At 40.9% G+C, this 26,226-nt stretch overlaps 2 protein-coding genes across 2 annotated transcripts in view; both read left to right on the top strand.

Annotated features, from left to right (window-relative positions):
• The first annotated feature begins 8 nt into the window (after positions 1-8).
• rad17 (RAD17 checkpoint clamp loader component) lies at positions 9-12,056 on the top strand. Its single transcript, XM_029651582.2, has 17 exons — positions 9-180; positions 545-639; positions 743-1,009; positions 1,103-1,183; positions 1,534-1,714; positions 1,914-2,056; positions 2,240-2,292; positions 2,402-2,527; positions 2,849-2,918; positions 3,189-3,300; positions 3,769-3,969; positions 4,299-4,393; positions 4,467-4,613; positions 5,435-5,563; positions 6,023-6,143; positions 10,803-10,860; positions 10,979-12,056. The coding sequence occupies exons 2-17, from the start codon at positions 595-597 to the stop codon at positions 11,271-11,273; spliced, it is 2,124 nt and encodes a 707-aa protein (XP_029507442.1). The 5' UTR covers positions 9-180; positions 545-594; the 3' UTR covers positions 11,274-12,056.
• A 3,353-nt stretch (positions 12,057-15,409) lies between these two features.
• The window catches only part of ccdc125 (coiled-coil domain containing 125), an 89,332-nt gene continuing 78,515 nt past the window's right edge, over positions 15,410-26,226 (top strand). The window contains exons 1-3 of the mRNA XM_065026069.1: positions 15,410-15,530; positions 16,386-16,523; positions 16,834-17,027. Coding sequence (XP_064882141.1) covers positions 16,387-16,523; positions 16,834-17,027 — 331 coding nt within the window. The 5' untranslated portion in view covers positions 15,410-15,530; position 16,386. The remainder of the gene's footprint in view (positions 15,531-16,385; positions 16,524-16,833; positions 17,028-26,226) is intronic.

Raw genomic sequence — 26,226 nt, 5'->3', positions numbered from 1 at the left:
TGACGTCAGTATTGCGCGTCGAGTTGTCAAGAAGGACCTCGATTTTAAAGGGAAAACGCTCCTTGCTGTGTGGTGTTTTGATTCGACGTTTGTTATGCATTTGCGTTTCTGTTACAGACTTAAGTTATAATACATGTGACTTTCAAAGTTTGGAATTACTTCAGAGGATGGCCAAGAATGGTATGCGTACTTTGTTTCGTTTATCTAGCTTGGTTTGTTACGTGAGAAGTAAAGTCTGCGTCGGTAGCTAACTAACTAACTAGCAACTTTAGCTTAACGTTACTTTGTTAATTAACTTGTTTGCCAACTAGAGTTAGCTAGACGAAACGTTGGATGTGTTCGCTACTATTGCAGCTCTGGTGACATCGACCTTATTCCTACTTAGTTATGCCACGTAGATGGCTATTACTCAGTAGCAAACTCAATCGCTAGCAAACGTTAGTAGAATTAGCGCTAGGTGGCTACGTTAGCTAACTAAGCTAGTCTGTTTTCTGCATTCGTTATGATATAAGTTAATGATTGTTTTCTATTCCATCTTCCTCAGCCTTGCATTGACCAACTGGCGCCTTTTGTCAATGTGAAGTACCACATCTTATGATGTCAAAACTTTATCTGAGAGGAAAAGTAGCTTCAAATAAAGTGAGTTCATGGTGTGTGGGTGCGGGTCTGTGAGCGAGGTCAAAGTAGATCGCTAGCACGTTAAGGAGTCACTGTCACTTCACTAACATCTCTCTCCCCCCAGCTGGATCGTTGGGTGGAGCCATCATTCGGTGAACACCTCGGCAATGCCAACCTCTCCCTCTCCTCAGGCATTGGAGGCGTAGCCCTCTCTGGGGGTACCTGGGTTGGCAAGGCCCAGCCGTCCAGCACCGACCTCAACAGCGGCAAACGCCTCCGTAAGAGGAGGGCAGACCCCAACGCCTCCAAGCTCCAGACCTTTACCTCCACAGAGCCTGCACAGAGCGACCAGGATGAGCCCTGGGTGGACACACACAAACCCCACTCTCAGGTAACCATCATGGGGGAAAGACTAGACCACCAGACCCCACTGGAGTGAAGTGGTTTATTCATCACACACTTATCTCTGTTTGGCCTTGTGTAGGCTGAACTGGCCGTCCACAAAAAGAAGATTGAAGAGGTGGAGGATTGGATGAGAGTACACGTGGACCCCAAGACTGCAAAGGTTTGGCTCTGATCTTTTTAAAGCTCAAAAGATGGCTATAGATCACTGTTTGTCACTATGCATTCATCACAGTTTTAGAGACACCTTTATCACTTCAAATTCTGAATTGTTGTGTTTTCAATTGGGAATAATACACCAAATCAAAGCTAAAACATTACTGCTCATTTATACCAACAGCACCCCATGAAAAATATGATATATATATATATATATATATATATATATATATATATTGTGCACAAGCATATTTCATTGCACCGCCCCAAACATTTCCCATTTCTATGATATCTAATCTAAACACAATTTTTCTGAAAGCTCTCAGTACTCAAACTGTGCCCTCGTGTCCACAGGGTGGCGCTGTCCTGCTGCTGACCGGTCCGTCGGGGTGTGGGAAGTCAGCTACAGTGCAGGTTCTGGCCCAGGAACTGGGCTACAGGGTGCAGGAGTGGAGCAACCCATCCAGCCTCTCAGAGTACCGACCCAGCGCAGACCGCTCAGACCCTGACACTTATAGACAGACCTTCGACCCAGGTGAGGTCTGGACCAAACAGACTTGTACTTCTATTTTGTGTTTTCCTGTTTTAGTTTTTTTGTTGATCATTTGTTTTATTGTACTGTATGTTCAAGACCTAGACGCAATAAACGTCTTTGGACAAATAACAGTTGGATTGCCAGCGTACATCCAACACATAATCACATTAACTTTACCGTTTTCTTTGTTCCTCCCCAGACTCGAGGTTCAATGGTTTCTATGGCAGCTCTCAAACAGGCCTGTTCCAGGAGTTCCTTCTCAGGGCCAACAAGTACAACCGCCTGCAGATGAGCGGAGAGGGAGGGGCCTCGGACTCAGACAGGAAGCTCATACTGGTGGAGGTACAGTACACTACCTACTTAGTACTTACGGACAGTGTCGTTGCCATGACAACATGGCACTTAAACATTTACAGTAGTAAGAAAAGCTTTACGTATTTTTGACGTTTCTTTCTTGACGTTGAGTAAATCATTTGTGTATCTGGTGTTAATTTCTCCGTTTGTTTCTCTCTCTCACGCTCTCAGGACTTTCCTAACCAGTTCTACAGGCAGCCTGGGTCCCTGCATGATATTCTGAGGTGAGCTCCCCGTGTTTTGAGCGACTTTGAGCGACTGCAGAAGATATTAATACTGAGGTTTTGTTCTGTATTAATTTGTGTGTGTATGTACATGTTCCTCCTCTGTCAGGCGGTTTGTGAAGACGTGCCGGCGTCCCCTGCTGTTCATCGTGTCTGACAGTCTGAGTGGAGACAGCAGCTCCAGACTGCTGTTTCCTAAACACATACAGGAAGAGCTGGGGGTTTGCAACATAAGGTACTTTATAGTAAACTCTGTACACTAACCCAACACACTGCCCACTGTTCCCTAAACACATACAGGAAGAGCTGGGGGTTTGCAACATAAGGTACTTTATAGTAAACTCTGTACACTAACCCAACACACTGCCCACTGTTCCCTAAACACGTACAGGGAGAGCTGGGGGTTTGCAACATAAGGTACTTTATAGTAAACTCTGTACACTAACCCAACACACTGTTCCCTAAACATGTACAGGAGGAAGTGAACATGAGCAACATCAGGTAGATTGACAGGTTATCTTTCTCTAACCCAGTGGCCCTCTTCTTCTGTTTCCAGTTTTAACCCTGTGGCTCCCACCAGTATGATGAAGGTTCTGAGCCGGATTGTGTCTGTACAGGCAGTAAAGGTGAAACAACAGGTCTTTGTATGCATGGGAGTGTATGTAGCCTAGTGGTTAGAGTGTTGTGCCAGTAACCAAAAGGTTGCTGGATTGAATCCCTGAGCTGACAAAGTAAAAATCTGTCGTTCTGCCCCTGAGCAAGGCAGTTAACCCACTGTTCCCCAGTAGGCCGTTATTGTAAATAAGAATTTGTTCTTAACTTAGTTAAATGTAATAAATACTAATGTACATGAGTGTGTATGTGCTGTTCTTTTCTGGATGTGTGTGTGTCCACAGAGTGGAGGAAAGATGTGTGTTCCTGACAAGGCTGCTTTGGAACTGCTGTGTTCAGGATCCTCCGGGGACATCCGCAGTGCCATCAACAGCCTGCAGTTCTCCTGTCTCACAGGTGAGGGCGCCACACACCCATAAATGCCACACACCCATAAATGCCACACAACGGTTCAGTGGTCAGTCACCTGCTGCTCCTAATTCTGCTGGTCTAAAATCAATGGCTTCCGAACCGTTTAGCATTGTGACACACCTAGAGCTTTTGGGTTTTTGCTTTCCTCGACACATATGGCCTGGTCCTGGGCTAAGACACATATTTAATGGAAATTCTCCATTTTAAAGAACCTTTTTTTAAAGTATAGAACTAGGTGTAATCTGTCAGAGAAACCAGCCTCTTTAGCCAGGACCCAGACTGAATTTGTGACTGAAAGGTAATAGACTATGACCGACCAGTAGTCTACTGATGAAGAACTGCTGACTGAAAGGTTACAGACCAGTAGTCTACTGATGAACTGCTGAAGTGATTCATATATTAAAGTCAGTGAACCACCTGTAAAAGCTGTTCTCCATGGTTATAATGTTCCAGACCAGTCTATGAAGAAGGGGTTCTCGGCGTTGGAAAGGGGAAAGGCCACAGCGACCTCGTCGGGGAGAGCCGTTGTCAAGGCAACGCGTGGGAAGAGGAAGGCCAAAGACTCAGAGGGGCGGGACAAGGAGCTGGCAATAGGGGGGAAAGACTCCTCCCTCTTTCTCTTCAGAGCACTCGGCAAGATCCTCTACTGCAAGAGTGAGTGACGTCAGGGGGAAATAGGCTTTCACCATGTACTGCCCATCAGGGAAATAGCTTTTACCTGTCCAGTGTGAGTGGAATAGAGAGATGGAGAGGAAGCCTTCTCTTAGCGTTTAGATTCAGCAGGGATACAACATTGGGAGACATTCAGATAGAGATGTATTATAGAGAACGAACGTGCGTCTCTGACATGTAGAATAAGGAATCGGAACAGCTCTGCTCGTCACAATTATAGTAGTGATGTTCCACAATGTTACATTGCTGGGAGGAGCGGCTCTGTTGAAGTGGATGGATTTTGATTGGCTGGTGTGTTTATGATTTGACAGGGGAGAGCCCTGAGGGTTCAGAAGGTTCCCAGGGACCCAGTCTGCCTGCACATCTCTCAGAGCACCACAGAGACAGGTTACTGGTGGACCCAGAGGTACAACACAGACCAACACATAGACAGACCTAACGTGTCATCGTGTAACCCCCACCTCCCTCTCCCCTATCAGGCTGTAGTAGAACGCTCCCACATGTCAGGAGAGTTCTTCAGCCTGTACCTGCAGCAGAATTACCTGGAGTTCTTCTCTGATGTGGAGGATGTGGCCCGGGCCTCAGAGTACCTGTCTGATGCTGACTTCCTCACTGCCGAGTGGAGCGTGAGTAGCACTAGGACGGGGCATTATTGGCCTAAAAATCAAACATGGCCGATTTCATGATATATATATCTACATTTTTTGTTTCATAACATTTTCTCTAAATTTGCTTTGTTGTACAATATTAAAGGTCAAAGAAACTGCATTTCAAACCGTCAGCAATAATCTAGTGAATTCAGGGCCTGTGATTATTATATCTAGGCTAAATATAAGCCTTCCACAATCATAAGACCCACTAATAATGTAATTATTTTATCAAAATAGTTTAACCAGCTTTTTTTGTTGTTGCAATTAATCACTGATCTGGCTGTCAAGTCTCTGAAAATGGCCTTTTTATAAAAAAACAATGTTTTACCAGAACCATGCATAATGCACATTGACTAATAATGAGTGACTATATGTAGCAGGCAGTATAGAACATTAACACTGGTCTCATCAACATTACGCTAATCTTTATATTTCTAGTATTTCTAGAATAGAAAAAACACCATTGTCCAAATGTACATGACAACATCGAGCACTCGGATGTCAAAATGTCAGGACCATGAGACTATGAAATATTTAAATCTAACATCGAGCACTCGGATGTCAAAATGTCAGGACCATGAGACTATGAAATATTTAAATCTAACATCGAGCACTCGGATGTCAAAATGTCAGGACCATGAGACTATGAAATATTTAAATCTAACATTGAGTACTTGGATTTGGGACACTGTAGTCAAGTTTTTCATATGATGCCCCACTGGTATCATATCACCAGCTTATTGAGTTACTGTTGCAAAATGTTTCCTGGCTAGCAGGCAGTGTCATTGTGTGTGTAGTCCCGTAGCACCATGGGGGAGTACGGCTCTTCTGTCGCCACCAGAGGTCTTCTACACTCCAACTCTGGTCACGTGGCTGGAGGCTTCAGACCCCTGCACAAACCCAACTGGCTATTGGTCAACAAGAAGGTAACTTAAACACGCACACAAACATATTCAGACCCCTGCACAAACCCAACTGGCTATTGGTCAACAAGAAGGTAACTTAAACACGCACACAAACATATTCAGACCCCTGCACAAACCCAACTGGCTATTGGTCAACAAGAAGGTAACTTAAACACGCACACAAACATATTCAGACCCCTGCACAAACCCAACTGGCTATTGGTCAACAAGAAGGTAACTTTAACACGCACAAGCGCACACAAACACTTATGTACACACACGCGCGTGCTTACACAGTCACTCACACAAACATATTCAGGCCCAAGCTCAAACCCAACTTGCTACTGGTCAAGATAAGGTGAAAGGTCAGAGGGTTATGATGGAAACACTCACACACACATTGGGGTTGATACCAGTAACATGAGGAGACTTTGTGTGTGTGTGTGTGTGTGTGTGTGTGTGTGTGTGTTGTGATTTCAGTACCGTGAGAACTGCCAGGCCGCCCAGTCCCTCTTCATCAGTTTCTGCCTGACGCCTGTTAGTCTCCAGACAGAGCTACTTCCTTACCTCGCCCAGCTCAGCAACCCCTTGAGGAATCCAGGTTAGACACACACACGTGACCCTGCATTGCCCTACAACCTTATCATTATAGAAATAGATTACCATAACAGAAACATCCTCATCTTTGTTGGACCTTTTATTTCATAGTTTCCACATGAGCCCTGTATACATACATTTCTAAAATATTAACATCTATATTCACATCAATATTCACATCAATACACACATCTATATTCACATCAGTACACATCAATACACACATCTATATTCACATCAGTACACATCAATACACACATCAATATTCACATCAGTACACATCAATATTCACATCAGTACACATCAATATTCACATCAGTACACATCAATATTCACATCTACACATCTATATTCACATCAATACACACCAATATTCACATCAGTATTCACATCAATATACACATCAATACACATCAATATACACATCAATACACACATCAATATTCACATCAGTACACATCAATACACATATCAATATTCACATCAGTACACATCAATATACACATCAATACACACATCTATATTCACATCAATACACACCAATATTCACATCAGTATTCACATCAATATACACATCAGTACACATCAATATACACATCAATACACACATCAATATTCACATCAGTACACATCAATACACATATCAATATTCACATCAGTACACATCAATATACACATCAATATTCACATCAGTACACATCAATATACACATCAATATTCACATCAGTACACATCAATATACACATATCAATATTCACATCAGTACACATCAATATACACATCAATATTCACATCAGTACACATCAATATACACATCAATACACATATCAATATTCACATCAGTACACATCAATACACATATCAATATTCACATCAGTACACATCAATACACACACCTATATTCACATCTAAACACATCAATATTCACATCAATACACACATCTACACTGCTCAAAAAAATAAAGGGAACACTTAAACAACACAATGTAACTCCCAAGTCAATCACACTTCTGTGAAATCAAACTGTCCACTTAGGAAGCAACACTAATTGACAATAAATGTCACATGCTGTTGTGCAAACGGAATAGACAACAGGTGGAAATTATAGGCAATTAGCAAGACACCCCCAATAAAGGAGTGGTTCTGCAGGTGGTGACCACAGACCACTTCTCAGTTCCTATGCTTCCTGGCTGATGTTTTGGTCACTTTTGAATGCTGGCGGTGCTTTCACTCTAGTGGTAGCATGAGACGGAGTCTACAACCCACACAAGTGGCTCAGGAAGTGCAGCTCATCCAGGATGGAACATCAATGCGAGCTGTGGCAAGAAGGTTTGCTGTGTCTGTCAGCGTAGTGTCCAGAGCATGGAGGCTCTACCAGGAGACAGGCCAGTACATCAGGAGACGTGGAGGAGGCCATAGGTACCGAGATGAGATCCTCAGACCCCTTGTGAGACCATATGCTGGTGCGGTTGGCCCTGGGTTCCTCCTAATGCAAGACAATGCTAGACCTCATGTGGCTGGAGTGTGTCAGCAGTTCCTGCAAGAGGAAGGCATTGATGCTATGGACTGACCCCGCCCGTTCCCCAGACCTGAATCCAATTGAGCACATCTGGGACATCATGTCTCGCTCCATCCACCAACGCCACATTGCACCACAGACTGTCCAGGAGTTGGCGGATGCTTTAGTCCAGGTCTGGGAGGAGATCCCTCAGGAGACCATCTGCCACCTCATCAGGAGCATGCCCAGGCGTTGTAGGGAGGCCATACAGGCACGTGGAGGCCACACACACTACTGCGCCTCATTTTGACTTGTTTTAAGGACATTACATCAAAGTTGGATCAGCCTGTAGTGTGGTTTTCCACTTTAATTTTGTGTGACTCCAAATCCAGACCTCCATGGGTTGATACATTTGATTTCCATTGATAATTTTTGTGTGATTTTGTTGTCAGCACATTCAACTATGTAAAGAAAAAAGTATTTTAATAAGAATATTTAATTCATTCAGATCTAGGATGTGTTATTTTAGTGTTCCCTTTATTTTTTTGAGCAGTATATATTCACATCTAAACACATCAATATTCACGTCAGTACACATAGGGCAAAACACAATGATAGAAAACAAACCCATTCTTCAGTTAAAAAGGTCCTCAGTCAGCCATCTGAATTTCCCTACAGCGGGTAGGCAACTAGATTCAGCCACGGCCTGGCCTTTTTCTGTCGGAGCGGATGGTCAGGGGCTGCAAGATAATTCAAATCATTTGTACAACGCAAATTGACCAACTAAACCCCAAAAGAGATTTGTATTTGAAAATAACAATAATTTCATACCTTGATTACATTGAGACACGATAACATATACAAATAAAAAAAAGATTTGTGGGAAAACTTGAACGGATTTCCTCATTTAAACTCATTCCCGGCGACGCACTTTTAGGGGCATAAAATATCACTTGGACCTGTGGGCCACCTGTTTCCAACCCATGCTCTAGATGCACACAATTTCTAACATTTTAGAGAGCCTTGGAGATTATTACAAAAGTAAGGGACAACAAAGAGACATTTTAAAGCAGCTTTACCTAACTGAGTGGAGATGGACAGGATCTCTGTCCCTGAGACGGGGTCTGGTGTCTCAGGACGTCTGGAAGTTCTGAACAGAATGTCCTTGTTATTCTTGCCTGCCCACACCAGCAGACAGAAGAGCTCAGTCCTCCTCCTTACGAGGTTAAACACATGCAGATCACATTCAAATGAAGGACCGGGTCCGTTGTTTTGACTATACTTATGAGTAATGCAGAGTGCAGGTGGTTGATTTGCATCTGAAAGCCATGTTGCTCTTGAACCTGTGTTGCTATTGCTACTAGTGTCTGACGACTAGGGGTGTGTTGAGTAGTCCAACAAAACCACTATTGAATTGGATATGGGCAATTTTCCTGTGATAAAAAATATATATATATTTTCAGGTGCCAGTTAAATCAAGTGTGAGGTGGTACCATGTTGTGAATGGCTAGTTTGCCTGTCTAAAGAGAAGGGCGGGGCTGTATGTTGATCCTGCTGCTCTGATTGGTTAGAGCGACGCTTTATTTCTCGGTCCACTCCAGGGCCTAAAAAGGAACCTTTTGGTCCAGCAGCAAAGGAGAAATGCTCACTAAAAAGGGATGTAAACAAATTTCTGCACAAAATCTGAGAGAAATAAGCTTTTTGTGTGTATGGAACATTTCTGATTTATATTTTAATATTTTTCGTTCAATATAGTAAGACGTAATGTGGTCTTGTTTCATTAAATTTTTTGGTGACTTTAGTCTCAACCGAAATATCACAGATGGGAGAAAAATGTTCCCCTGCCCTTTAAAGGATTGACTGTTACCTTGGTAACGCGACTCAGACGTGTTTGTGCCTGTGAGATTGAGAGTCTGACAAGTAGCAGCGTTGTCTTCTCTTCCCTAACAGTTGAAACTCAAACAGTGAAAAACAACAGCTTGTGAACAACACAAGGTAAATAGCTAAGAAACACAAGGACAACGTCTCACTTCAGTAGACTTTCGTTTCAAGTAAATTAGACCAATTTGTATGCCTGTAAGCAGCGCTTCTGTTCACGTGCGCACAGCCCCCTGCCAGGCAGTGTTGCAGCGGGAGGTCGGATAGGCAGTGTTGCAGCGGGAGGTCGGATAGGATAAAGGGGTCGTAGTTCTTTGGGCAATAAACATTTTCCAGCTATGAAACAAAACCGCTACTGCAGCATTTATTTTTACTGTGAATGTGATCATACTGGACTATTTCAATTCACAAATGCTAGTGAAATGCTCACACCGTGGAGCCCAGACCACCCGCCAACCAATGTGACAATGCCAAAATCAACCCACATTTGCCAGGTGGCTGGTGTTAATTTTAGGCATGGTCAACTCGCTTTGCTTCATAATTTCACCCGATCACTTCTCGCATGTTTAAGGTCTGATCATTTATATCGACGCTGCCTCGTGTTAGCCTGGTACTATGATAAATCAAACGGTGAGGACGTTTGATAGCCTAGTGGGGGCGATAAAATATGAACTGCCAATGAGCATTATGATTTAGTAACAGCAAACTGCCGTTGCAAATTGAGAACACAGACATGCACCCCTCCACGCTGCTCATAATCTGCAGGCTATTTGGTCTATAAACTTGCAGACTGGTATTTTGACAATTTATTTAGGCATATTTAAACACTTTCCGATCACGAGTATCATCCAACTTTCAACTGTCAATGTATAAGTACGGCCAGGTTGGCACACCCCTACTGTCAATGTATAAGTACGGCCAGGTTGGCACACCCCTACTGTCAATGTCAGTAACATGTACAATAGTTCATGCTGAATATCATTGTTCTTAATTCAGTTTCCATTTGATGGTGTTAATCAAGGTTGCTTTTAAGGAAACGAGCCACCAGGCAGGTTTGATTAGCTTGCATGCTACTAAGATAACCCACCTGTAGCATGTTATGCTAGTCTAGCTTGCTAAACTAATTGGAGTATTGTGTTAGAACAGTAGAGGGGTTCTCCACCTACGGTTCTGGAGAGCTATTGTGTGTTGTGTGTGTGTAGGTTTTTGTTACAGCCCAGTACTAAGACGTCTGACTCCCTCTCTCCTTCCACGTCCCCCCCCACCTCCTTGGTCTCTCCCATACAGCTCAGATAGCCTTCATTCAGGATGTGGGTTGTCTTTCCCGCAGAAAGTTGCCTGGCAGGTACATCACCTATAAGCGATCTTTTACTATATTTGCGCCATAGTGGGATGTTGTCTTCCATATTTTCTATGCCACTGACCTCTTTTTTTTATGTGTATTCCTCTCTGCATCTGTTCAGGTTGAAACTGGAGACTCTGACAGACAAAGACCCAGGGCTGCTGGAGATGGACAGTGAGGAAGAGGAGGAGGGTGGGCTCGTGTCTTCATCCGTCGACCAAACCTCGGGCACCCTCTCCGGGGAGACAGGAGACCAGGGGGATCCCTCCCTGGAGCCTCTTCTACCAGGCAGCCAGGGCCCAGGGGCCGGGGGACCAGGTGGAGACCTCCCTGCCTCCCAACCTCAGCCCACTACCACCTCAGCCCTTCTGGAGGAGGAGGACGTAGTCATAGAGGAATACGACAGTGATTTCTGATTGACAGAGCTGACACTCCAATCACAGTACAGAGACTTCTGATACAGTCACCTCCCGACTTTGTGATTGACAGAGCCGGCGTTCCAATAAGAGGACTTCTAACATTGTCCCGCCCTCCTGCCTTACTTAAACTGTGATCACTTACAGGACAGAACAGAAGAAGTTTGCGTTCGTTGTTGTTATATGTCTGACTGTCACTGTATCTGTTATTGTATCTTATGGTAATGACCGTAGTTTTCATATCAATGAATTTCTGGTATTATTCATTCGTGTTTTTCCCCAGTGAGTTCGGGGGGGTCAAATTCTATCCCAATTCCTGTCTGATTCCATATCTGAACAAGTGACTTTATATTGAAATGGAATTGGACCTGACACACTGATTTATTTGAAACATGTATTAACAAAACACACATGACAGATGTTGTGGCTAGCTTTATTGCAGACTTTGTGTGTTTGTTAGTGTTTGTTTATTTATTTGTGTGTTTTAGAGCACTTGTCTTGGAATATATTTTGTTTGGCTTTAGAACTGTTGAGAACTTGGAGATGTGCACAGTGGTAGGTAGGCTTAATATACATGCCTGGCTTTTCAATGAGACTTTTCTTCATCCTTGTCTTTTTGTAAATGACCATGCCAAGAGTGCTTGGCAGTGAAAGGTTAACATTCACCCCTCTCTAGCTTCCACTGAATCTTGAAGAAAAGATTACAAAAACATTGTGGCCTCCATCTTAACTCAACAGAAGTGTAAAACAGAAAGTGAAATAAAGTATTTTGTTAAAATGTAATTTCCTCTGAGTACAGAAATAATGTTATCCAAGTCTTCCATTTATGGGCATCATATCAGAGAACCCCAATATGGCATAACCAGTTTCTTTAAGATACCTATAGAACTACAGCAAGATAAGCAGTGAATAACAGTCATTTTAAACAAATATCAATAAATGTTTTATGGTGAGGTCTTTTACTTTATTTAACTAGGCAAGTCGGTTAAGAACAAATTCGTATTTACACTGCGGGCCTAGGAACAGTGGGTTAACTGCCTTGTTCAGGGGCAGAACCACAGAATGCATACCAATCGTTTGATCTCAGATTCATGGAAATAGGCATTTAGATCATTTTTGAATGACTGTTTTGTGAGAAAATGAGAGCAGATGGTGTTAACAAACTATAAGGCCTTCCTGTATTTAGTTTAAATCTAAACAGGTTCTGCCTAATGGCGCAGTGTTGGCCGCATGATACATTTTTCAGACTATTCAGTTACCCATCCTAAAAAGCAAGGGTGCAACTCACTTGGGGGGGTCACGATTTGCTGGCAGAGACAAATGAGTAATCAATACTTTCAAAACCAACAGCAATAAAAAAATAACCTACATGGGTACAAAACCCGACGCACCAGTAACATAGTGCACAAGCACTTACAAACAAACCATTCCACACAAGGACATGGTGGGAACATAGGGTTAAATACACAACACTTAATGAGGGAAATGGAAACCAGCTGTGTAGGAAAACAAGACAAAACAAATGGAAAATGAAAAGTGGATCGACGATGGCTAGAAGACCGGTGACGCCGACTGCCGAACACCGCCCGAACAAGGAGGGGAAACGACTTCGGTGAAAGACGTGACAGTCGGGATAGAGTTGAGTTATTGACTAGGCTGGTGGGGTTCGGCATGCAGGCGGCTCAGGTTGGCTGGTTGATCTGGCTGGCTTGTTGATCTGGCTTGATGGTGGATCTGGCTGGCTGTTTGATCTGGCTGGCTGGTTGATCTGGCTGGCTGGTCGATCTGGCTGGCTTGTTGATCTGGCTGGATGGTTGATCTGTCTGGCTGGTTGATCCGGTTGGCTGGTTGATCCGGTTGGCTGTTTGATCTGGCTGGATGGTTGATCTGGCTGGATGGTCGATCTGGCTGGCTTGTCGATCTGGCTGGCTGGTTGATCTGGCTGGCTGGTTGATCTGGCTGGCTGGTTGATCTGGCTGGCTGGTTGATCTGGCTGGATGGTTGATCTGTCTGGCTGGTTGATCCGGTTGGCTGGTTGATCTGGCTGGCTGGTTGATCTGGCTGGCTGGTTGATCTGGCTGGCTGGTTGATCTGGCTGGCTGGTTGATCTGGCTGGATGGTTGATCTGGCTGGAATTTGATAATAGAGGATCTTAATAAAGACAATCAAAAGTCTTTGCATTTTATTAAGAGTTGTTCATTGGTCAGGCTATTGGTTAACGGTGCAAGACAATATTTATTATTGAATTACCTTTGATCCAGTTATCATTAATCACTTAAACATGCTTAATAATAATCTCTTACCTAGCTTGATGACTGTCGCCATTTTTGCTTAAATTTTTGTTCTAACTAGAGATGTCATATCGGATTGTGTAAAAAAATCAGGAAATGAGCTTTAGATGCCCCATAAAATTATGTCTGAGGTCCCCCAGGACCCCTCCGCCAGGTTATGTCCCCCCACTTTTCTAAACCCAAATTGGTGCCCAATGCTAAAATGTCATAACACCATATAAGACCGTTTTACAGCTGATGTATTACTATGTCATACCCTACAACTTAACTTGAGTCCGGAGTTTTACCTGATTAGGTTAGCCCAATGTTGCACATTAACAGTGGTGTGTATTCATAGATGCCAAAGGAAGCTTCCAAAGAAATGGACCAAGAAAAAAGGGAAATAATGTATCTTTCACATCTCTCTGTGTTTCATAAGTTTCCTTCAATTCGCAAGAGGCTGAATGGATCTCACAGGAGAAAGTGTAACGGATGTGAAACGGCTAGCTCAGTTAGCGGTGGTGCGCGCTAAATAGCGTTTCAATCGGTGACGTCCTTGAAGTAGTAGTTCTCCTTGCAATGCAAGGGCCGCGGTTTTTGTGGAGCGATGGGTAACGATGCTTCGGGGGTGTCAGTTGTTGATGTGTGCAGAGTAAATAAAATTTTAAAAAAATTAATATAAGGAATTTGAAACGATTTATACTTTTACTTTTGATACTTAAGTATATTTAAGCATTACATTTACTTTTGATACTTAAGTATATTTAAAACCAAATACTTTTGGACTTTTACTCAAGTAGTTTACTAAAGTATCTTTACTTTACTTTTACTCATTTGGGTCATTTTCCCGCCACTGGTGGTTTTACTTAATTCTCTGTACTGGCCAATTATTATAACAGTGATTCTGATCCAACCATTAATTAATTCATGCATACATCGTTGTGCCCCTGGCCTGAGAGGATGGACGTTAAATATGTAGCTAGATGTAGTAGGCAAATGTTAACTAGCTACAGTAACATTGTCAATGAATGAAAGTTAGACTAGCGAGCAAAAATTTTAGCCAGGTAACCTGGCACAACAAACAGCATGCACTGTATGACAGAGTGTTAGACCGTTTCGTCAACACAAAAGAGAGGAGGATGGCGTTTCTCGACAAGTAGAATAGGTCCATTTGCACCAACGCACACGCATGTACGCACGCACATACACGCGCACACGCACAGAGAAATCAGAACCATGGACAGCCGGTCATATTTAGTTTATGTTGATTGGACTAAACTGTTTTTGGTATCTTTTAGTTGTCACTGTATTAGACTAAGCATAGCGAGGTGATTTGATGATGTTGAAATGGTGCTGGAATAGTGGAGGCAGCTCCTGTTTTCTTTGCGACTTGCTGTAACTCTCTGTGGTTCTATAGTTGTTTAGTGGTCCGAAAATGTCGGAAACATTAACATGCATGTAACTGTTACTGTACATGCAATATGCTTTGTGGACTTCACTGTTGCTATTCGGTTTTGTGATAAAACAAATGTGTGGTTAAATGTATTCTGCCACCGAGTCTTCTTATTGTCTCTGCCTTTAAGCCTAAATATCACTGTCGCAAGGCATATGAACGAACAGGTTATAGAGCAAACAACACAATTATCACAACACATAGGTTGTAATATGGCTTTTTTGTGTGGGGGGGCTCCAGTGATTTTACCTACGCACCGCTACTGCAAATTAAGAAACATATCCTATAGGTATCTACTATATCGAAATGTTGAAATAATTTCTAGAAATTTCGATTTAGTATCTCAACATTTTGACTTCCTGGCAACCTGGTGTAGAGCGCTGCGCGCGTTGTAAAGTACAACTGCACCGTTTTTATCGTTGAGGTGCACGTTCACGCTGATGTTGGTGCCACGTTGGTCGGACAGTTGTGTCGGTTGAAATCGATACGAACAAACCCGTATCACCTTGATTACAGTCTTCGGGGTGTAAGGAGGTAGGCCTATTTCAAGTTATTGCGATAATTTTGTCCGATTTGTGAACGGGAACAGACCGCTTCTAGTTTCCTCCAACTTTCAGGTAGGCTGCCTCACCTGTTCCGATGGAAAACAGGTGTGTTCAACGTCAGCGGAATAACTGCTATTTCGAAGTTCCCGTAGGTCTACTCTAAAACACTATTTCGACGAAAGGTTAGAGTAGCCTTAGACAATGTGAAGAGTTAGATACTACTAGCCTATTGTATTTGTTGCTGTGTCACCTCCACGAGGGGAAAACGTTACCTGCCTGGATCACAAGTTTGGTGTGGGAGGGTCATAGTCATAGTTTTTGTAATGTATTCAACACAAATATACTTTAACTGGCATCTGCTTGTCTTTAAAAAAAATGTTTTTTATTTAACCTTTATTTAACTAGGCAAGTCAGTTAAGAACAAATTCTGATTTACATTGAAGCCTACAGTGCTCATGACATTTCACAGAGTACCCACACACATTACAGTGTGGGTTGCTGTGGAGACCCGGACTGGCTGCACTGTACCTAGATCTGCAAAGGTCACAGATCCTGGTGACTGACAGCTTGCTGTCTGTCTGTCTGTCTGTCTGGCTGTCTGTCTCTCTAAGGTGTCTGTCTGTCTCTCTAACGTGTCTGTCTGTCTGTCACTCTAACGTGTCTGTCTGTCTGTCTGTCTGTCTGTCTGTCTGTCTGTCTGTCACTCTAACGTCTGTCTGTCTGTCTGTCTGTCTGTTTCTGTCTGTCACTCTAACGTGTGTGTGTCTGTCTGTCTGTCTGTCACTCTAACGTGTGTGTCTGTCTGTCTGTCACTCTAACGTGTGTGTCTGTGTGATGTCATCAGGATGCAGGGCGGCAACAGAGAACCAGCCGCAGGGCCCGAGACTTCCCAGTCCGAGGGCGGCCCCAGCCCCAGTGAAGATGACATGGCAGAGGGGGACCTGGGGGACGGGATGGGCAACAGACCAGACTCCACTATCAGGTGAAAGGAGAGATCTCTTATCCTCTTGCGTGAATACATTTAATGGGTATGTGGGATCCAGCCAACAGTTGATCACATCAAAAATTAACAAATGAAATCAACAAATGAACGTAAAATGCCACTTTAGATAAAATTGTTTTCTAAATGGCATATATTAAATGAAGACCTGCACCCACTTGAATATAAGTTGCAGTTGAACCATTGTTTTAATTCTATTTTTCTTATTCAAGCCACATGTCTCAGTAGACCACACATTGCCATACGTTTCGGCTTAATTGCGCCTTTCTTCCTTCCTTCCTCCTACTACCAGAAAGAAGCTCCAGAGCCAGAGAGGTAGCAGGGGGCATGCTGAGGAGCTGCTGCCCAGGACGGGGTTCCTGAAAAGGGGCAGCGAGGGAGGGGAGGCAGCCTTCATCTGGACGTCCTGCAGTGGGCTGTACACAGTGTTCAGACAGGAGCTGGAGGTGGAGCAGGCGTCACCGCAATGGAGGGTACGGGGGACAGGTAAGCACGGTTTGAATTATATATGAATTATTGTGGGTACCCACAGTGATATGAATTGTTACGGTGGGACTGGCCCCACTGTAGTTGGAACTCTACAGGTATGGGTGTTTACATCACCTACCGCATGGTGTCTGGCTAAACCTGCTTCTTACACAAGTGATTTACATCTATACGCTCTTGTTGTGTAGTCATGCACAACTGTCAAAGGCATGTCTGTCAAAGGCAAACCTCCAATAGGTTTAACCTCTGAAGTCACATGACCATTCTAACGACCATGCTGTAGTCAACAGTAACTCTGTAATGAATAATCACCATGTTGTAGTCAACAGTAACTCTGTAATGAATAATGACCATGTTGTAGTCAACAGTAACTCTGTAATGAATAATGACCATGTTGTAGTCAACAGTAACTCTGTAATGAATAATGACCATGCTGTAGTCAACAGTAACTCTGTAATGAATAATGACCATGCTGTAGTCAACAGTAACTCTGTAATGAATAATGACCATGCTGTAGTCAACAGTAACTCTGTAATGAATAATGACCATGCTGTAGTCAACAGTAACTCTGTAATGAATAATGACCATGCTGTAGTCAACAGTAACTCTGTAATGAATAATGACCATGCTGTCTGTAGTCAACAGTAACTCTGTAATGTATAATGACCATGCTGTAGTCAACAGTAACTCTGTAATGAATAATGACCATGCTGTCTGTAGTCAACAGTAACTCTGTAATGAATAATGACCATGCTGTAGTCAACAGTAACTCTGTAATGAATAATGACCATGCTGTCTGTAGTCAACAGTAACTCTGTAATGAATAATGACCATGCTGTAGTCAACAGTAACTCTATAATGAATAATGACCATGCTGTCTGTAGTCAACAGTAACTCTGTAATGAATAATGACCATGCTGTAGTCAACAGTAACTCTGTAATGAATAATAACCATGCTGTCTGTAGTCAACAGTAACTCTGTAATGAATAATGACCATGCTGTAGTCAACAGTAACTCTATAATGAATAATGACCATGCTGTAGTCAACAGTAACTCTGTAATGTATAATGACCATGCTGTAGTCAACAGTAACTCTGTAATGAATAATGACCATGCTGTAGTCAACAGTAACTCTGTAATGAATAATGACCATGCTGTCTGTAGTCAACAGTAACTCTGTAATGAATAATGACCATGCTGTAGTCAACAGTAACTCTATAATGAATAATGACCATGCTGTCTGTAGTCAACAGTAACTCTGTAATGAATAATGACCATGCTGTAGTCAACAGTAACTCTGTAATGAATAATAACCATGCTGTCTGTAGTCAACAGTAACTCTGTAATGAATAATGACCATGCTGTAGTCAACAGTAACTCTATAATGAATAATGACCATGCTGTAGTCAACAGTAACTCTGTAATGTATAATGACCATGCTGTCTGTAGTCAACAGTAACTCTGTAATGTATAATGACCATGCTGTAGTCAACAGTAACTCTGTAATGAATAATGACCATGCTGTCTGTAGTCAACAGTAACTCTGTAATGAATAATGACCATGCTGTAGTCAACAGTAACTCTGTAATGAATAATGACCATGCTGTAGTCAACAGTAACTCTGTAATGAATAATGACCATGCTGTAGTCAACAGTAACTCTGTAATGAATAATGACCATGCTGTAGTCAACAGTAACTCTGTAATGAATAATGACCATGCTGTCTGTAGTCAACAGTAACTCTATAATGAATAATGACCATGCTGTCTGTAGTCAACAGTAACTCTGTAATGAATAATGACCATGTTGTAGTCAACAGTAACTCTGTAATGAATAATGACCATGCTGTAGTCAACAGTAACTCTGTAATGAATAATGACCATGCTGTAGTCAACAGTAACTCTGTAATGAATAATGACCATGCTGTAGTCAACAGTAACTCTGTAATGAATAATGACCATGCTGTCTGTAGTCAACAGTAACTCTGTAATGAATAATGACCATGCTGTCTGTAGTCAACAGTAACTCTGTAATGAATAATGACCATGTTGTAGTCAACAGTAACTCTGTAATGAATAATGACCATGCTGTAGTCAACAGTAACTCTGTAATGAATAATGACCATGCTGTCTGTAGTCAACAGTAACTCTGTAATGAATAATGACCATGCTGTAATCAACAGTAACTCTGTAATGAATAATGACCATGCTGTCTGTAGTCAACAGTAACTCTGTAATGAATAATGACCATGTTGTAGTCAACAGTAACTCTGTAATGAATAATGACCATGCTGTAGTCAACAGTAACTCTGTAATGAATAATGACCATGCTGTAGTCAACAGTAACTCTGTAATGAATAATGACCATGCTGTAGTCAACAGTAACTCTGTAATGAATAATGACCATGCTGTAGTCAACAGTAACTCTGTAATGAATAATGACCATGCTGTAATCAACAGTAACTCTGTAATGAATAATGACCATGCTGTCTGTAGTCAACAGTAACTCTGTAATGAATAATGACCATGCTGTAGTCAACAGTAACTCTGTAATGAATAATGACCATGCTGTAGTCAACAGTAACTCTGTAATGAATAATGACCATGCTGTAGTCAACAGTAACTCTGTAATGAATAATGACCATGCTGTAGTCAACAGTAACTCTGTAATGAATAATGACCATGCTGTAGTCAACAGTAACTCTGTAATGAATAATGACCATGCTGTAGTCAACAGTAACTCTGTAATGTATAATGACCATGCTGTAGTCAACAGTAACTCTGTAATGAATAATGACCATGCTGTAGTCAACAGTAACTCTGTAATGAATAATGACCATGCTGTAGTCAACAGTAACTCTGTAATGAATAATGACCATGCTGTCTGTAGTCAACAGTAACTCTGTAATGAATAATGACCATGCTGTAGTCAACAGTAACTCTGTAATGAATAATGACCATGCTGTAGTCAACAGTAACTCTGTAATGAATAATGACCATGCTGTAGTCAACAGTAACTCTGTAATGAATAATGACCATGCTGTAGTCAACAGTAACTCTGTAATGTATAATGACCATGCTGTCTGTAGTCAACAGTAACTCTGTAATGAATAATGACCATGTTGTAGTCAACAGTAACTCTGTAATGAATAATGACCATGCTGTAGTCAACAGTAACTCTGTAATGAATAATGACCATGCTGTAGTCAACAGTAACTCTGTAATGAATAATGACCATGCTGTAGTCAACAGTAACTCTGTAATGAATAATGACCATGCTGTAGTCAACAGTAACTCTGTAATGAATAATGACCATGCTGTAGTCAACAGTAACTCTGTAATGAATAATGACCATGCTGTCTGTAGTCAACAGTAACTCTGTAATGAATAATGACCATGCTGTAGTCAACAGTAACTCTGTAATGAATAATGACCATGCTGTAGTCAACAGTAACTCTGTAATGAATAATGACCATGCTGTAGTCAACAGTAACTCTGTAATGAATAATGACCATGCTGTAGTCAACAGTAACTCTGTAATGAATAATGACCATGCTGTCTGTAGTCAACAGTAACTCTGTAATGAATAATGACCATGCTGTCTGTAGTCAACAGTAACTCTGTAATGAATAATGACCATGCTGTAGTCAACAGTAACTCTGTAATGAATAATGACCATGCTGTAGTCAACAGTAACTCTGTAATGAATAATGACCATGCTGTAGTCAACAGTAACTCTGTAATGAATAATGACCATGCTGTAGTCAACAGTAACTCTGTAATGAATAATGACCATGCTGTAGTCAACAGTAACTCTGTAATGAATAATGACCATGCTGTAGTCAACAGTAACTCTGTAATGAATAATGACCATGCTGTAGTCAACAGTAACTCTGTAATGAATAATGACCATGCTGTAGTCAACAGTAACTCTGTAATGAATAATGACCATGCTGTAGTCAACAGTAACTCTGTAATGAATAATGACCATGCTGTAGTCAACAGTAACTCTGTAATGAATAATGACCATGCTGTAGTCAACAGTAACTCTGTAATGAATAATGACCATGCTGTAGTCAACAGTAACTCTGTAATGTATAATGACCATGCTGTAGTCAACAGTAACTCTGTAATGAATAATGACCATGCTGTAGTCAACAGTAACTCTGTAATGAATAATGACCATGCTGTCTGTAGTCAACAGTAACTCTGTAATGAATAATGACCATGCAGTCTGTAGTCAACAGTAACTCTGTAATGAATAATGACCATGCTGTAGTCAACAGTAACTCTGTAATGAATAATGACCATGCTGTCTGTAGTCAACAGTAACTCTGTAATGAATAATGACCATGCTGTAGTCAACAGTAACTCTGTAATGAATAATGACCATGCTGTAGTCAACAGTAACTCTGTAATGAATAATGACCATGCTGTAGTCAACAGTAACTCTGTAATGAATAATGACCATGCTGTAGTCAACAGTAACTCTGTAATGTATAATGACCATGCTGTAGTCAACAGTAACTCTGTAATGAATAATGACCATGCTGTCTGTAGTCAACAGTAACTCTGTAATGTATAATGACCATGCTGTAGTCAACAGTAACTCTGTAATGAATAATGACCATGTTGTAGTCAACAGTAACTCTGTAATGAATAATGACCATGCTGTCTGTAGTCAACAGTAACTCTGTAATGAATAATGACCATGCTGTAGTCAACAGTAACTCTGTAATGAATAATGACCATGCTGTAGTCAACAGTAACTCTGTAATGAATAATGACCATGCTGTCTGTAGTCAACAGTAACTCTGTAATGAATAATGACCATGCTGTAGTCAACAGTAACTCTGTAATGAATAATGACCATGCTGTAGTCAACAGTAACTCTGTAATGAATAATGACCATGCTGTAGTCAACAGTAACTCTGTAATGAATAATGACCATGCTGTCTGTAGTCAACAGTAACTCTGTAATGAATAATGACCATGCTGTAGTCAACAGTAACTCTGTAATGAATAATGACCATGCTGTAGTCAACAGTAACTCTGTAATGAATAATGACCATGCTGTAGTCAAAAGTAACTCTGTAATGAATAATGACCATGCTGTAGTCAACAGTAACTCTGTAATGAATAATGACCATGCTGTAGTCAACAGTAACTCTGTAATGTATAATGACCATGCTGTAGTCAACAGTAACTCTGTAATGAATAATGACCATGCTGTAGTCAACAGTAACTCTGTAATGAATAATGACCATGCTGTCTGTAGTCAACAGTAACTCTGTAATGAATAATGACCATGCTGTAGTCAACAGTAACTCTGTAATGAATAATGACCATGCTGTAGTCAACAGTAACTCTGTAATGAATAATGACCATGCTGTAGTCAACAGTAACTCTGTAATGAATAATGACCATGCTGTCTGTAGTCAACAGTAACTCTGTAATGAATAATGACCATGCTGTCTGTAGTCAACAGTAACTCTGTAATGAATAATGACCATGCTGTAGTCAACAGTAACTCTGTAATGAATAATGACCATGCTGTAGTCAACAGTAACTCTGTAATGAATAATGACCATGCTGTAGTCAACAGTAACTCTGTAATGAATAATGACCATGCTGTAGTCAACAGTAACTCTGTAATGAATAATGACCATGCTGTAGTCAACAGTAACTCTGTAATGAATAATGACCATTCTGTAGTCCACAGTAACTCTGTAATGAATAATGACCATGCTGTAGTCAACAGTAACTCTGTAATGAATAATGACCATGCTGTAGTCAACAGTAACTCTGTAATGAATAATGACCATGCTGTAGTCAACAGTAACTCTGTAATGAATAATGACCATGCTGTAGTCAACAGTAACTCTGTAATGAATAATGACCATGCTGTAGTCAACAGTAACTCTGTAATGAATAATGACCATGCTGTAGTCAACAGTAACTCTGTAATGAATAATGACCATGCTGTAGTCAACAGTAACTCTGTAATGTATAATGACCATGCTGTAGTCAACAGTAACTCTGTAATGAATAATGACCATGCTGTAGTCAACAGTAACTCTGTAATGAATAATGACCATGCTGTCTGTAGTCAACAGTAACTCTGTAATGAATAATGACCATGCTGTCTGTAGTCAACAGTAACTCTGTAATGAATAATGACCATGCTGTAGTCAACAGTAACTCTGTAATGAATAATGACCATGCTGTCTGTAGTCAACAGTAACTCTGTAATGAATAATGACCATGCTGTAGTCAACAGTAACTCTGTAATGAATAATGACCATGCTGTAGTCAACAGTAACTCTGTAATGTATAATGACCATGCTGTAGTCAACAGTAACTCTGTAATGAATAATGACCATGCTGTCTGTAGTCAACAGTAACTCTGTAATGTATAATGACCATGCTGTAGTCAACAGTAACTCTGTAATGAATAATGACCATGTTGTAGTCAACAGTAACTCTGTAATGAATAATGACCATGCTGTCTGTAGTCAACAGTAACTCTGTAATGAATAATGACCATGCTGTAGTCAACAGTAACTCTGTAATGAATAATGACCATGCTGTAGTCAACAGTAACTCTGTAATGAATAATGACCATGCTGTCTGTAGTCAACAGTAACTCTGTAATGAATAATGACCATGCTGTAGTCAACAGTAACTCTGTAATGAATAATGACCATGCTGTAGTCAACAGTAACTCTGTAATGAATAATGACCATGCTGTAGTCAACAGTAACTCTGTAATGAATAATGACCATGCTGTCTGTAGTCAACAGTAACTCTGTAATGAATAATGACCATGCTGTAGTCAACAGTAACTCTGTAATGAATAATGACCATGCTGTCTGTAGTCAACAGTAACTCTGTAATGAATAATGACCATGCTGTAGTCAACAGTAACTCTGTAATGAATAATGACCATGCTGTAGTCAACAGTAACTCTGTAATGAATAATGACCATGCTGTAGTCAACAGTAACTCTGTAATGAATAATGACCATGCTGTAGTCAACAGTAACTCTGTAATGAATAATGACCATGCTGTAGTCAACAGTAACTCTGTAATGAATAATGACCATGCTGTAGTCAACAGTAACTCTGTAATGAATAATGACCATGTTGTAGTCAACAGTAACTCTGTAATGAATAATGACCATGTTGTAGTCAACAGTAACTCTGTAATGAATAATGACCATGCTGTAGTCAACAGTAACTCTGTAATGAATAATGACCATGCTGTAGTCAACAGTAACTCTGTAATGAATAATGACCATGCTGTAGTCAACAGTAACTCTGTAATGAATAATGACCATGCTGTCTGTAGTCAACAGTAACTCTGTAATGAATAATGACCATGCTGTAGTCAACAGTAACTCTGTAATGAATAATGACCATGCTGTAGTCAACAGTAACTCTGTAATGAATAATGACCATGCTGTAGTCAACAGTAACTCTGTAATGAATAATGACCATGCTGTAGTCAACAGTAACTCTGTAATGAATAATGACCATGCTGTAGTCAACAGTAACTCTGTAATGAATAATGACCATGCTGTCTGTAGTCAACAGTAACTCTGTAATGAATAATGACCATGCTGTAGTCAACAGTAACTCTGTAATGAATAATGACCATGCTGTAGTCAACAGTAACTCTGTAATGAATAATGACCATGCTGTAGTCAAAAGTAACTCTGTAATGAATAATGACCATGCTGTAGTCAACAGTAACTCTGTAATGAATAATGACCATGCTGTAGTCAACAGTAACTCTGTAATGTATAATGACCATGCTGTAGTCAACAGTAACTCTGTAATGAATAATGACCATGCTGTAGTCAACAGTAACTCTGTAATGAATAATGACCATGCTGTCTGTAGTCAACAGTAACTCTGTAATGAATAATGACCATGCTGTAGTCAACAGTAACTCTGTAATGAATAATGACCATGCTGTAGTCAACAGTAACTCTGTAATGAATAATGACCATGCTGTAGTCAACAGTAACTCTGTAATGAATAATGACCATGCTGTCTGTAGTCAACAGTAACTCTGTAATGAATAATGACCATGCTGTCTGTAGTCAACAGTAACTCTGTAATGAATAATGACCATGCTGTAGTCAACAGTAACTCTGTAATGAATAATGACCATGCTGTAGTCAACAGTAACTCTGTAATGAATAATGACCATGCTGTAGTCAACAGTAACTCTGTAATGAATAATGACCATGCTGTAGTCAACAGTAACTCTGTAATGAATAATGACCATGCTGTAGTCAACAGTAACTCTGTAATGAATAATGACCATTCTGTAGTCAACAGTAACTCTGTAATGAATAATGACCATGCTGTAGTCAACAGTAACTCTGTAATGAATAATGACCATGCTGTAGTCAACAGTAACTCTGTAATGAATAATGACCATGCTGTAGTCAACAGTAACTCTGTAATGAATAATGACCATGCTGTAGTCAACAGTAACTCTGTAATGAATAATGACCATGCTGTAGTCAACAGTAACTCTGTAATGAATAATGACCATGCTGTAGTCAACAGTAACTCTGTAATGAATAATGACCATGCTGTAGTCAACAGTAACTCTGTAATGAATAATGACCATGCTGTAGTCAACAGTAACTCTGTAATGAATAATGACCATGCTGTAGTCAACAGTAACTCTGTAATGAATAATGACCATGCTGTCTGTAGTCAACAGTAACTCTGTAATGAATAATGACCATGCTGTCTGTAGTCAACAGTAACTCTGTAATGAATAATGACCATGCTGTAGTCAACAGTAACTCTGTAATGAATAATGACCATGCTGTCTGTAGTCAACAGTAACTCTGTAATGAATAATGACCATGCTGTAGTCAACAGTAACTCTGTAATGAATAATGACCATGCTGTAGTCAACAGTAACTCTGTAATGTATAATGACCATGCTGTAGTCAACAGTAACTCTGTAATGAATAATGACCATGCTGTCTGTAGTCAACAGTAACTCTGTAATGAATAATGACCATGCTGTAGTCAACAGTAACTCTGTAATGAATAATGACCATGTTGTAGTCAACAGTAACTCTGTAATGAATAATGACCATGCTGTCTGTAGTCAACAGTAACTCTGTAATGAATAATGACCATGCTGTAGTCAACAGTAACTCTGTAAT

This window comes from Oncorhynchus nerka, linkage group LG13 (genome assembly GCF_034236695.1).
Source record: "Oncorhynchus nerka isolate Pitt River linkage group LG13, Oner_Uvic_2.0, whole genome shotgun sequence".
In the NCBI taxonomy this organism is placed as follows: Eukaryota; Metazoa; Chordata; class Actinopteri; order Salmoniformes; family Salmonidae; genus Oncorhynchus; species Oncorhynchus nerka.
Note: the sequence above shows the minus strand (reverse complement) of the source record. Positions and strands in the feature narration are given on the sequence as shown.

Coding starts and splice junctions, on each gene's coding strand:
- rad17 (XM_029651582.2), top strand. CDS start 595: ATGATGTCAAAACTTTATCTGAGAGGAAAAGTAGCTTCAAATAAA. Junction 2,057..2,239: donor GGAAGCTCATACTGGTGGAG/GTACAGTACACT, acceptor TCACGCTCTCAG/GACTTTCCTAACCAGTTCTA. Junction 5,564..6,022: donor GGCTATTGGTCAACAAGAAG/GTAACTTAAACA, acceptor TTGTGATTTCAG/TACCGTGAGAACTGCCAGGC.